The sequence below is a fragment of the Bradysia coprophila genome, unplaced genomic scaffold, assembly GCF_014529535.1.
Source record: "Bradysia coprophila strain Holo2 unplaced genomic scaffold, BU_Bcop_v1 contig_687, whole genome shotgun sequence".
In the NCBI taxonomy this organism is placed as follows: Eukaryota; Metazoa; Arthropoda; class Insecta; order Diptera; family Sciaridae; genus Bradysia; species Bradysia coprophila.
Window position 1 is genome coordinate 1,019,396 of NW_023503927.1, and position 13,772 is coordinate 1,033,167.

The 13,772-nt window shown below is 35.5% G+C and overlaps 1 protein-coding gene across 1 annotated transcript in view; it reads left to right on the forward strand.

Annotated features, from left to right (window-relative positions):
• Window positions 1-474: 474 nt before the first annotated feature.
• LOC119083511 (lachesin-like) overlaps window positions 475-13,772 on the forward strand; it is a 154,977-nt gene continuing 141,679 nt past the window's right edge. The window contains exon 1 of the mRNA XM_037193229.1: window positions 475-1,040. Within this exon, the coding sequence (XP_037049124.1) occupies window positions 995-1,040 (46 nt within the window). The 5' untranslated portion in view covers window positions 475-994. The remainder of the gene's footprint in view (window positions 1,041-13,772) is intronic.

The window sequence follows — 13,772 nt, forward strand, 5'->3', positions numbered from 1 at the left end:
CAAAGACTACGTTGCATTTTTACCATCTTATTAAAAGTACTTAGGTTTCTAGAGAGGGTATATTGAACAAACCTATTCAGCAGGCAGTTTACTTAGATGAGTAACTTATGTCTTAAAGTAGCTCCTACAAAAACTAATAAATTTCAATTGTGATTCATCTAATAAAAATTAAATAAGTTGGTATAGTAATAGTATTCATTCACCATAAAATGACTGTAGTATACGTACATATTACATGGTCTTCATGATATTTTCTCAATGTGAACGCACCGTCACATTCACAAAGAGAGACACAAATTTCATTCCAATATGAGAGCACCACACAACGTTCTCTTCATTCCGTTCGTTTTGTACTCTCTTTCGTATATATCGATATAGATAGTATATGCTGAATCACATTGAACGCAAGAAAGGATAATAGGCGCTAAACAAAAAACCGTAATCATTGATACTGGCAAGTCAGTCTTTGGGATGTCGGGCTTAACAAAACATGTCCTGTGTTAGTGTTGCGCTGAAAATTGTTGTCGCGTGGTAAATATTTTGATTATACTTTCGACGCTACGATATTTTGTTCGTCTGCTGATGTAAACGAATATATTGCTGTAAAGGAAAAATAAAAGTTTTTTTTTTGTGTGAGCGATATTTCATGGTGTCAAAGTGGCTTTTTTGATTACAATCAATTATTTATGTTGTTCAATGAAAAGTGATGTGTTAGGCAAATAGCGGCCGACCGACCGAACAACAACACAGAAAAAAACACGTATAAACGAAGGATAATCGTTAGGAGAGCATTAATTTGTTTCTATACATTTGGAGGGAAACTTTTATCAGTTAAACAGAGAAACAAAAAAGATTTTTCATTATTTTCCGAACTGGAATAACAAATCATCGTCCATTCAAGTCAAAATTGTTTAGAAATTTATTTTGTGACAAACACTCGGTTCAATATAAAAAAAAGTTTTTTTCCTCGAACGTCGATTGGTACGGATTAATCATGAATTTCATATTGGTTACCAGTTTTGTGTTTCTGCTGATTGAAGGTAAATTTATTGCTACAACTCACTGTGTTACCATTTTATAAATTCATTTTGATAAGCATCCAACCAGAGGTGGTTGACTCTCTTCTTTTTTTTTTTTTTTAATATTTTTTCTATTAGCAGCGCCTTTAATATCTGATCTTTGTTAATTAAATGAGAAAAAAAAATGATAAGAAAGCATTTGGATTATCACGTTGCGAGGGATTTACCTAATGTCTCTAATATTTCATAGCTGAAATCTCTTAATTGATTTTCGTATAATAAAATGGGCGTTTAATTAAACTTCGCACTCGGATGCCTACCAAGGAACATGTACACTTTTACTTATATAACATTCTCATGTCATACGAAAATAATAATTAAAATTATTTTGGTTGGTTGAGCATAAATACTGTAAATTTATGTCATTTATATACATTGTCTGAGACAATGCCGTTCACCATTGTGCCCGTGGAGAATTCGCTTCCATCAAAGTTATGAATCTGTCTGGAGCTAAGGAAAATTTATGAAATTTTGTTTCATTAAAATAAAATAACAAACAGACTCAATGCGAATGGTTCGGTACGGTCGGCTCGAATTCATTTCATTTATTTACAAATCTAGCTACAATTTAAAGGATTTTAGATGCGTTCCGTTCCCTAGCTGTTTAACGATAAGAATACTCAACAATTGTTCAGTTGAGCGAATTGATTCTGACACTATTTCGACAGTGACAATATGGATAGACAGGTGGTTCGTCATATACTTTTGTGCGTGCACACATGTGTTGAATCATAAGGAAAATGAAAGTAAACTTTTATAATTTCCAAAATTATGATCATCCACACTAGTAATTACCCGAAGAAAATTTCCTTTGCATAATGTTACTTGCAGCAGAGTCAGATTTCGTTGAAAATTTCGCCATCCAAATTCACAACCCACTCGCTACCAACTTTTCAAACTTTCGCCGACTATTTTCGTAGGAGGCCGAGATGTTACAAATCTTACATTAGGTGGAAAGTCCATTATTACTTCGATTAGTTGTTAGACCCGGTTAGATTCAAGCAAAATAATTATTTCATTTTTGATCTCAATTCTGGTAATTCCCTATTAAGTGGTAGATATGAGCAAAACAAAAGAAACGATTTTATGGTTCGTCATTAACCACTCTTGTACATGTGCATGACATTTTTAATAAATTGTTTTTTTCCTGCGTACTCTTATGTGAAAACTGAAATTGCTTCATGGTACTTGGGGTTTAGTCTAGACAATTACCATTTATCATTTCAACATAATTTCTAGACTTCTACCGCACGTATGTTATTAAAACGTTTAATGTTATACTACCGAGTCATGTCATGACACATTAATGATCAATGTAAGTAAGAATAAAATAAGCCTCTTGATAACATCAACAATGTTGAGTGGATGGATATTAGTGGCGAATAGAGATGCATGCCGGTGTGTTACGACCCCGAATTTGAATAAAAGTTCAATTTTCGTAAAGTTTAGCAAGAGAAATATATTTTGTTGGTTATCGCCGAAACCGATCGGGCCACTTTTCTTTTTTGAACATTGGTTAAACGGAAATAAAATTGAATATAAAAAAATATCAATTGGAAGAAAATTGATTAAACTGAATGCTATATCATCTCAACAGTTGAAGAAGACGGAAAAATATTTTGAATTTCGTTTAAATTTTGTCAATTTTTTTGGAATGAGTCATCATTTCAGTTTTCGGGACTGTCCATAAATGACGAAGTAGGCAAGAGACATCTACCAAACTATGACTTCTATATTCTATTATTTCATTTGAAATTGTAATTTAATTAACTCGTCACTTAGTTGAACGTATCCAACAATAGATTGTGGATTCGAGTACTGTCGGCAAGTCGATCTTCTGTCTTTTCACACGAACAAATAATTTGGATTTTTAAATTTCGTATCTCAAGAGACCAACTCGACGACAGTGGCATCGCTTTTTTTGCGTGAACAAAGGAAATTCTAACAAAAGCAGAGTTTAGTCAGAGTTTAGTCAGAGTTTAGAGCGCAGCAAGGACCACGAATCGCTCGAGTTGGAATTTTCTTTTCTTCCAGAGATGAATACCGTTAGTGATTTATCAGTGGTTGGACTGAGCCTAATCCGTCCTTTACTTCTATAAACTCAGTGAAGAGTATAACCTGAAGTGAATCACAGCGAGCTGGCGTTCCCCTTCTTCATTTCATTTCAGCTGTGTAATAAAGAAGGACAACGCCAGCTCGCTGTGATTCACTTCAGGTTATACTCTTCACTGAGTATATAGAAGTAAAGAACGGATAAGCCTTAGTCCAGCCACTGATAAGTCCACAATCATCACCTTTCCATGCATCCATTTAATGTCGTTTTGAAGGTATTTATTTCACTGTTTTCCCGGACACAGTGCAATATGAACTTTATTTCGCACGCAGTGCAATATGAACTTTTTTTCGCACGCTAAAGAACCTGTTACCTTCAACGAAGACTAAATTTTTATAAATAAAAATCTTGCATTGACCAGAAATCGAACCCCCGACACCTAAAGGTTTTTGAACACAAAGCAGCGACTATAGCCATTCGGCTATAGAGTCACACAATCATACCGAACGTATTGTTGAAGCGTACATTTTAAGCATTGACTACTCGATTTCATTCAACGCGTCTCTACATCACAGCAATGTGTATTATAATGCAGCCTTCTTGATCGTTCAAATATTACTATTTAAATATTATTATTTCTGTATATACACAAGAATTTTGGAACAAAATTGAGGACATGTTTTGCATTGGAAAGGTGATTATGGCCCGAAATTGCAAAAAACGTTGTATCTACCACGGTAGGTATGAAGGTATTTTTTCCTTCCTTGGTAGATAAATAACTATTACATACGTCAAAATGACGGTTTCAAAGAAAAAATGTCTATTTTCTACCCTGTCAAAACAAAAGTGTGGAAAATAGACATTTTATTCCCGGAAAAATCTAATTTTCTCATGGCAGAAAATAAGGTTGTTCACACCACATATGAAATAGTTGTTTATGTTCATCGGTAGAGAAAACAAGGCATCAGAACAGTCGGAGCGTTTGCTGCGACTTAGCCCCGTACAACCCGTAATCCTATTTCGTCCGCAACCATAATACGTCCGTAGCCCTAATAAGCCTGGAACCCTAATACGTCTACAACCCTCTAATGCGTCTGTTACCAAAATGCAAGACGAGTTGTGCATTGTCAAATTTACTGAAACTGTTCATTTTTTTTTTTTTTTTTTGTATATTTAGTTTATTCAATCAAATTAAGTACACAATTAGTTTTTACATAAATATGTTCATTTTTAAAATTGCGCATAGCGCAATTACGAAAGCCCGTACGAAGTACCTTTCAAATAAAACCAACAATTTACGACACTATTTTAGAAACCCAAAATTTTTTGCCAACTTTCCATTGGGTATTCAATTACCTCTCAAATGAAACAAAAACTAGCAAAATCGGATGAGATTTACTCGATTTATGTGCAAAAAACACTTAGGGCCGAGTAACGACCTTTGAGCCCTCCCAACAAGCCCACGTTGGTTCTTACCCAAAAACAATGTTCAGCAACTTTGTTCTACTCGTCAATACCTTTCATTTGATATATCACAAGCAGCTATTGCGTGCGTATTTCGGTAGATATCGTCGAAAGACTGAAAAACACCTATAGGGCCCTAGCTCTGGAGGGGCCGACCCTACCATGCCCAGCCCATTTTCGAACTTGACCTTACTTTTGTCGATACCAATCGGGGAAAAAAAGAATTTTGAAAAAAGGTTGTGATTTGCTCAAGCTAGAGGGGTCACGGACGGACGGACGGACGGACTTTTTTTTTATTGCGGATTCGCCATCTGGGTAATTCCATGGTTAGTTGCGTTACAAATTTCGTTAACTGTGAGTCATAAAGTTAATTGTGCTGGCTATGTTTTGCGGTAACAAATCAGTCTATAAATTTTCTAATACTAAGGAGACACAGTGCTTTCATACCAACAAGAATTGGAATTTTTAGCCTGCGAGGTCTGACTTGTGTGATCGCAAAAGTCGGCGGTTAGTTGCGTTACACGTTTGTGACTTTTCGAAATATTTTCACCAAATAAAAACTGATTTCGGTAAACTTTTTTTTCCCTGAAAGCTATGGTCAAGACGCGCAGTTTAAGCCCAATATGAGGTTGGTAACCCAAAATTTGGGGGAGATATGTCTAAAAAAGTGATATTTTTCGGAGGTCATAAATAGCCAGAAATATTTTTTTCACAATTGGTGGTTGTTACCCCACAGAAAATGTTGTTTCGGCTCAAAACCGTTTAAAACAAGGCATCAGAACAGTCGGAGCGTTTGCTGCGACTTAGCCCCGTACGACCCGTAATCCTATTTCGTCCGTAACCTTAATACGTCCGTAGCCGTAATACGCCCGGAACCCTAATACGTCTACAACCCTCTAATGCGTCTGTTACCAAAATGCAAGTCAAGTTGGGCACGGTCAAATTTACTGAAAGTGTTCATTTTTAAAATTGCGCATAGCGCAATTACTAAAGCCCGTACGAAGTACCTCTCAAACAAAACCAACAATTTACGACATTATTTTAGAAACCCAATATTTTTTGCCAACTTTCCATTGGGTATTCAATTACCTCTCAAATGAAACAAAAACTAGCAAAATCGGATGAGATTTACTCGATTTATGTGCAAAAAGCACTTAGGGCCGAGTAGCGGCCTTAGTCCAAGGGCGCAAATTTGAAACTTTTTTTGCCATCATTCTATTCGGCATTCAATTATCTCTCAAATGAAACAAAAACTAGCAAAATCGGATGAGATTTACTCGATTTATGTGCAAAAAGCACTAGGGCCGAGTAGCGGCCCTAGTCCAAGGACCCAAATTTGAAACTTTTTTGCCATCATTCTATTCGGCATTCAATTGTCTCTCAAATGAAACAAAAACTAGCAAAATCGGATGAGATTTACTCGATTTATGTGCAAAAAACACTTAGGGCCGAGTAGCGGCCTTAGTCCAAGGGCCCAAATTTGAAACTTTTTTCGACACGGTCTTTTCGGTATTCAGTTACCTTCCATAAAAAACTAAATCTAGCAAAATCGGATGAGATTTACTCGATTTATGTGCAAAAAACACTTAGGGCCGAGTAGCGGCCTTAGTCCAAGGGCCCAAATTTGAAACTTTTTTTGCCATCATTCTATTCGGCATTCAATTATCTCTCAAATGAAACAAAAACAAGCAAAATCGGATGAGATTTACTCGATTTATTTGCAAAAAACACTTAGGGCCGAGTAACGACCTTTGAGCCCTCCCAACAAGCCCACGTTGCATCTTACCCAAAAACAATGTGCAGCAACTTTGTTCTACTCGTCAATACCTTTCATTTGATATATCACAAGCAGCCCTTGCACGCGTATTTCGGTAGATATCGTCGAAAGACTGAAAAACACCTATAGGGCCCTAGCTCTGGAAGGGCCGACCCTACCATGCCCATTTTCGAACTTGACCTTACTTTTGTCGATACCAATCGGGGAAAAAAAGAATTTTGAAAAAAGGTTGTGATTTACTCTAGCTAGAGGGGTCACGGACGGACGGACGGACGGACGGACGGACGGACGGACATTTTTTTTATTGCGGATTCGTCATCTATTAACATAACCAAATGCTTTGCCCTTACTGTCTGCTTCCAATTCGACGTGTTACAAACGGCATATTAATCTTATAAGCCCCCAGTACTTCGTACGGGGCTAAAAATGGTTACAAAATTTTTCGAGATAATCTCGACGAGTTAAAATTCGAGGATGACTTTTATCACCACTGGGAAGCTGTTGTCACCTACTTCACTCACCCAACTAACCTGATTGACCCAAAGTTATTTTTCTCGTGAAGTCATATGCTGTAGCTTTCGAATGACACCGATCTTCAGATTTTATTTGAAAAAATGTAATTTCGGCAACGTTTGGGTCGAAGTGATTTTACCTTACTTCGAAGGAGAATGAACCAAAAATCTTCCAATAAAAAATAATTTCGTGTCATTTGGAGCAATTGTGGAATTATATGGTCCACATCTACAGGAAAACAAATTTACAAAAATCATTTGAGATTTATTGAGAATATCTCGGAATGTCGAATACAAACAAACACTTTTTGGTCATGTCTCCCCGAGACCGCATTTTACAATGACCTCATATTGGTGTCAAACTACGCGTCTTGTCAATAGCTTTCAGCAAAAAAAAAGTTTAGTGAAATCGGTTCAGGTTTCGTGAAATAAACTAGAATTTTCAAAAAATTTCTGAAAACAAGCATACATTTTTATGGTTGTATCTCCCCGAGATTTTTGGCCACCGACGTAATATGGGGCTTAAACGACGCATCTGGTCAACAGCTTTCAAGGAAAAAAAAGTTTGCCGAAATCGCATTTCAATTGGTGAAAATATTTCGAACAGTCACAAATTAGCTGGAATTACCCATCTATGAACATAACCAAATGCTTTGCCTTTACTGTCTGCTTCCAATTCGACGTGTTACAAACGGCATATTAATCTTATAAGCCCCCAGTACTTCGTACGGGGCTAAAAAGGTGAAAATTTCATTTCGATGGTGTTATTTGTGGCGTATTTTGATGGTGAGAGCGCATTTTTTTCCCGAGGTAAACACAATGTTTTTCACTACAAGGGCTACCGAAGTTTCAGCTGGTGAGAAAATGGCTATTTTCTCGACTGTGTGTGAAAAGTGGCTTTTCTATTCTTCTCGAGTTATTTTACTGAAAGATAGAGAGAGAAAGACGACTCTTACTTCTAGATTTATTGATAAAAGCCTGAAAGTTTCAAGTCTGAAGTCTACGAAAAAGAAAGATAAGAAAGTGGAAGTTCGGACAGTTCCTACGGTTTCCACATGTCTTTATTCTGATATATACCTAGAGACATAACCTGAATAGTCCAGAGTTTTCTGTATGCATGTCAGTAGATTATGATTTTACTTTCCTTTACATGTACTGTTGAAGTGATGTTTTTAGATCTTCTGGTAAATGATGTGAACATGCTGTGGAGCCTGTTTGTTAATCAATTAATTTTAAATAAACGGTGGTCCAGTTGACATTTAATTTTAAATAAAGTTACTTGCGAGTCCAGAATCTTCTATCTTCACTACATTTTACGAATTCATTGTGGACGTCATTTATGGTATAAGGTCATCGGTCAATTTGATACGAAAACTATTTTCTGAAACAAATTTGCTATTTTAGCATATTAATTATCGCTGAACCTTGAACGACATTGACAACACCAACAAAAAAAAAAGTTCTCCGAAAAGCTGAATTATTATAACGTCTCGGTGAATATAACAAACATTTATTTCCCATTAATTTCAAACTTTTAAACGATTTGTTCGAAAAACGCTGCTCGATGCCTAATCTCTAGCCGGGTTGTACAAGTACGTTTTATATAATGACAATATATTTTACACATGCGAAAGATAAATCGTTCAGAGAAATAACATTTAAGTTCATAATATAACGTGGAGCGTATATAGCATTAGAATGCTGATTGTACAATTTTGTAATGCTGTCAAAGGCATATGTCTGAGTTATTATCGGTGGAAAAGTTCGACGACGAAGCACTTTTTTCTCTCCACCAAGAATGATATTCTAAATCTTTTTTTATTTAAAAAAAAAACTCGATGTGTTCAAAGTGTGAATCCATAATTTGGTGGAAATGTGAGTGTGGTGTTTCTTCTTATCGTTCGCATTGATTTGCGATATTTTCATTGAGTTAGAACTTTGCATTATTGCTTCTGCAGCATGTTCTTTTATTTCAATGAAGACAAAAAAAAATTATTTAAACCAGATGAAGCGGAGGAATGAAGGCACTTATTTTCAACTGAACCGATTAATGTACTTGAACTCTCCAGAAATAGTTTTATGAAATATTACTAGATGACCCCGACTTATTCTTTGTCTGGAGCTAGCGCGACTAAGGATAATCACATTCATACAAGAATTATTATACGTTCAAAAATGAACTTTAAATCAGGTATCAAGCCATTGCCCGATGAATACAAGAACTTAACGCTTACAAATGTCATCAGTAAATCTTTTACTTCTTTGGAAGTGTTCGATCCAAAATCTTGTACTTCATAAGAAGTTTGCCAAATTGTTTTGCCATAAAGGAAAACTTTCTAGTCATAGGGCACATCTCTTACTTTCGTCGACGATAACAATAACAGATGATTATATTCCGTCATGTCATAGGAATTACCTGTGGTACATACATATAGGAATTACATCACGTTCCTTTTTTGAAAATCATACGTAATGGGGTATGGAAGTTTTGACCAATTCGACGCAGAACGTAATTCTTAGCAAAAAAATGTTCTATGCTATGCCTCTAAAATGCACAGATTTTTTTAGAAAATTAATTTGGTTTACAAAGTACGACCCCAAATCGACCCAATATTGTCAGCCACCTAAAATGTGCCTGAGTCCGTTTCCAGTTTCGATGAAAATAAGTATTTGTAAGGTGTTCTGCACCAACAACTACATGGGTATCGACCATTCTGATCAAAAGAATTTCTGAAAACAGTGTAAAATCAAAAATATAAGGCCGCCATGTTGTAATTTTCTTACGGGCGGCTGTACGCTTTGAAGCTTAGACGAACTTATAAAAAGATCAGTGCATTTTAAAGGCATACCGTTGAACAATGTTTTGTTTAGAATAATGTTTTACGTCGCTTAAAAATAACTTGTAAAAACTTCAATCCCCCATTCGGTATTGCTTTTAGTTTTATCATACGACGTTTTTAGCATATGTAAACTTAGATGAATGTAACGCAAATCAATTTGTTGTGATTATTAGATTATGCACGTAACGCATTCGGTTCGGTATATAACTACTAAATCATTAAAATTAAAAATTTGGACCGTTTCAGAACTACCGGAGGAATGTCATTTTCATTTCTCTATCTGCTATTAAACAATACTCTAGAACTAACCAAAAATTGATTCTGAAAAAAAATGTGAGAAAGTTTTTAATGTGATCCGTGAAGCATTTTTTAACAACAGTTCTCGACAGTTCTATGGAATAAAATCCGAAAAGGTATTTCAACATCGCCTATTTGCCTTATCATTGTCTTCGATATTACAAAATGATTCGATTTTAGCGGGAATTCGTTAAGTTAATTTGTGAACACCCAACAGTTGATTCCAGCTAGTCTAGTTATTGCCATATATATAGTGTGTTGACGACATTAGATTTTTTCAACCGTACTGTTCCACTTCAACAATCAGTTCTTATGACTTCGATTTCGCTGGATTTGTCACGAAAGAAAATTAACTGGCCATATAATTGTTTAATTGACCCAGGCCCATCTATAATATAAAGTTTAATGTTTGTTGGTTTGTTTGTTTGTCTCTCTAATAAGGAAAAGTTAGGAAGTGATTACGCGCGAAGCCGGGGTTACTCCACTAGTATGTGTAATCGAGAATTTCGGAAGAATATTTGTCTTCTCGTCTTTTGCTCATATCTAAATTGGTATTAAATGAAATAATTGTTTTCCTCGAATCAAACTGGATCGAACAACTAAATCGAAGTAATAATGGACGTTCATCCTAGTGTCTGATGTTTTTAAATTTTGCAGCATTTAGACCTCCTACGGAAATAGTTGGCGAAAGCTCGAAGTTAATCGAGCGAGTGAGGTGTTAGGGGTGTGCGATGGATAAAGGATCGAGACTGGCGTAGTCCACACAAATTTGTTATCGTCCCTAGATGTCAAAAATCGATTTTAAAAATTTTAAAAATTTCATTTACAACTTTCGACAAATCATAGAAGCTAAAATTTCGAGTTTTCGGCCTCCCAACTCTTTCGACCTCTACCGAAAAACTTCTTTGAGATTTTTGCTGGCTTTATCAGTCCTAACTTAAACTGTCTTAAAGCTGTCTTAAACTCTTGGGAATGTTGTAGGCTATCCAGAACAGAAATTTTGAAAATCCTCTGAGAAACGTTAGTGTCGTTTGGCCTAAAATTGGGGCAAAAAGGTTCAGAAAATCGAATTTTTGAAAAAGTGTAAAAAATCTTCGATTTTAAATTGTTTGATCGTAAAGTGACCACAGATATTAAATTCAATTAAATTAATCAAAAATAATGTTTTCCGTGCATATTTCAAAAACTTTATTTTCTCAAACTCAAATGATTCTCAGATGATTTTCAAAAAAATTTCTGTTCTGGATAGCCTACAACATTCCCAAGAGTTTAAGCCCACTTGAGCAAGAATTGAATCAATTTCCTGATGGACTTACGAATTTTCAAGTTCAAGTTCAATTTTTCATAGTCGGCGAACTTTGACGACTCGCGAAGAAAACTTTTCCGACAAACGTCTTCCGGATTTTATTTTTTTCTGTTGCATTGTACTTCAATTAGTAAAATAGGACTGATAAAGCCAGCAAAAATTTCAAGAAAGTTTTTCGGTAGAGGTCGAAATAGGTGGGATGCCGAAAACTCGAAATTTTAGCTTCTATGATTTGTCGCAAGTTGTAAATGAAATTTTTAAAATTTTTAAAATCGATTTTTGACATCTAGAGACATTAACAAATTTTTGTGGACTACGCCTGTCTCGATCCTTTATCCATCACACACCCCTACTAAGGTGTGAATTTTGATGCCGCCCTCGGATACTTTTTCTCATCTGGATACGAGACATCACTTTACTTCCCTTGCATAGTAATGTACTATTACTATGCTGGTGCATGTAATAAGGCTATTACATGTATAGGCAATAACCTTTACATCACTCGCATAGTAAAACGTCGTACTACACACGGAAAATAAAGTGATATCTCGTATCACGATGAGTAAAAGTACCTCGGGCGATACGAGATATCACTTTACTTCCCTTGCATAGTAATGTACTATTACCGCAAGTGACATTCTACAAATAAATGTGTTTTCAGGTTATTACTAGTGTGAAAGATCATCACTGTGGATTCGGTCTGTCGGGTAAAACCATACCTGAATGCTAAATCATGAAAACTTCCTTTCATTTTGCTTATGATTCACCAGATGTGTGCATGCCCAAAAGTATGACGAACCATCTGCCTATCTATTTGTCACTGTCAGATCTTGATGCAAAGGTTCCTTCTAACCAATCGATGATTCATTTTGACGCTCTCTAGAGGGCAAATTGATTTAAACACATAATTGACGAATATAATCCACGAAACGATTATGCTCACATTTCTACTACCATAAATTTCGACAACAAATTATAGATTTTACGATAACTGCTCCAAATTTCAATTTTTCCTTCAGTGTCATCTTAAATATATTCATCGCTTGTCTCTTATTGTAGAAAGTTCGCCGAATTATAATATTACTAAGTTGCAAACTTGCTAAATCCAGCTAATTAATACGAATACCTTAATTAAAACTTAAATCTTTTTCCCATTTTATTATTATCTCATTATCATATTATCACTATGCAATTTAACTTCCATTTCTGCGCTCTCGTAATATATAATTATGAATACCTGACTGTAACAAATAATTCGAATTTTGTTCTTTTAAAATTGTTTAAAAGCATTTCCAAACATAGACATTATATTGTTCCGGATAAGCTCTAATGAGCTTGAAAATATACTGAACGTGAGTAAGTATATAATCCGTCGAAAATTCCTTGCAGCAAAGCACACAATATCACCAGCATTCGGGGTACCGTACCTTACACAGCATTAACTTATTATTCAAAACACGGAAATCCTCTAACTGTAACATTAACTTCAAATATGCAAATGAGACAGTTCCATCAGCGATAATTTTTTTTAAAAACCGTGGATTATGCCATACATCCATCTACCCGCCAACAATGTAAGAACATCGAAAAAGGGTGGCAATAACACGAAATACACAAATACACTTGGAAACAGCAACAGAAAACCATCTTAATGTTTATTTGATAAGGAAAATGTTCGTTTCGCGGAAGAATAAGAAAAAATCGTTCAGTCAAATCGAGATTAATTGACTAATTTTGTCGTATAACAGAAATGTCCATAAGTCCGGGCGGTTTCCTTTTATTCGTTCGACAGTCAAATGAGAAATTTATGAGATGAATTTATGCGATTTTTGCGATCTTGTATTTTGTTGAAGCTAGTCATATGTTATTGATATCGTTGACTAAAATAAAAGATGACCTGTCTAGTTGGTGGCCTCTTATATCAAAATGTTTATTTTAACAAATGAAGTAAAAGATTTTGTATGAAACACAAATGAATTAACAGATTCAATGGGAATTCTATGGGAAACTAGGTAGCGTCAACAGCCAACAGCTGAGTTGCGCTCAGTCACTGACAGTACAATTAGTGTCTGAAGAGAAATTTTTATTAGTTTCAAATTGAAAAGTGGCAAAAAGGTAGCCAAAGCTGTTTCGACCTCGTGAACTAGTTCAGAATGGAGCGCACAGTGTTTCAAAAATCCGAAAACACGCCGCGAGTAAAATCTCAGGGAAAAATCATCCGATTTTCGTGATTCTTTTTTTTTGTTGTGTAAGGAATAGATGGGAGTATAAGATAGGGTACAAAGAAGTTGATGCTCCCTCACATCACGGTGCAAGCACTGGCCCAAATAAACTTGAATAACTTGAATTCCGAACCACGCCTTCTAAGTATTTTACACTTTGAAGGATTTTTGAATATAGCGCCTTAGTACCTACAGCAGTGCTAAACCCACTAAAGCGCAGTA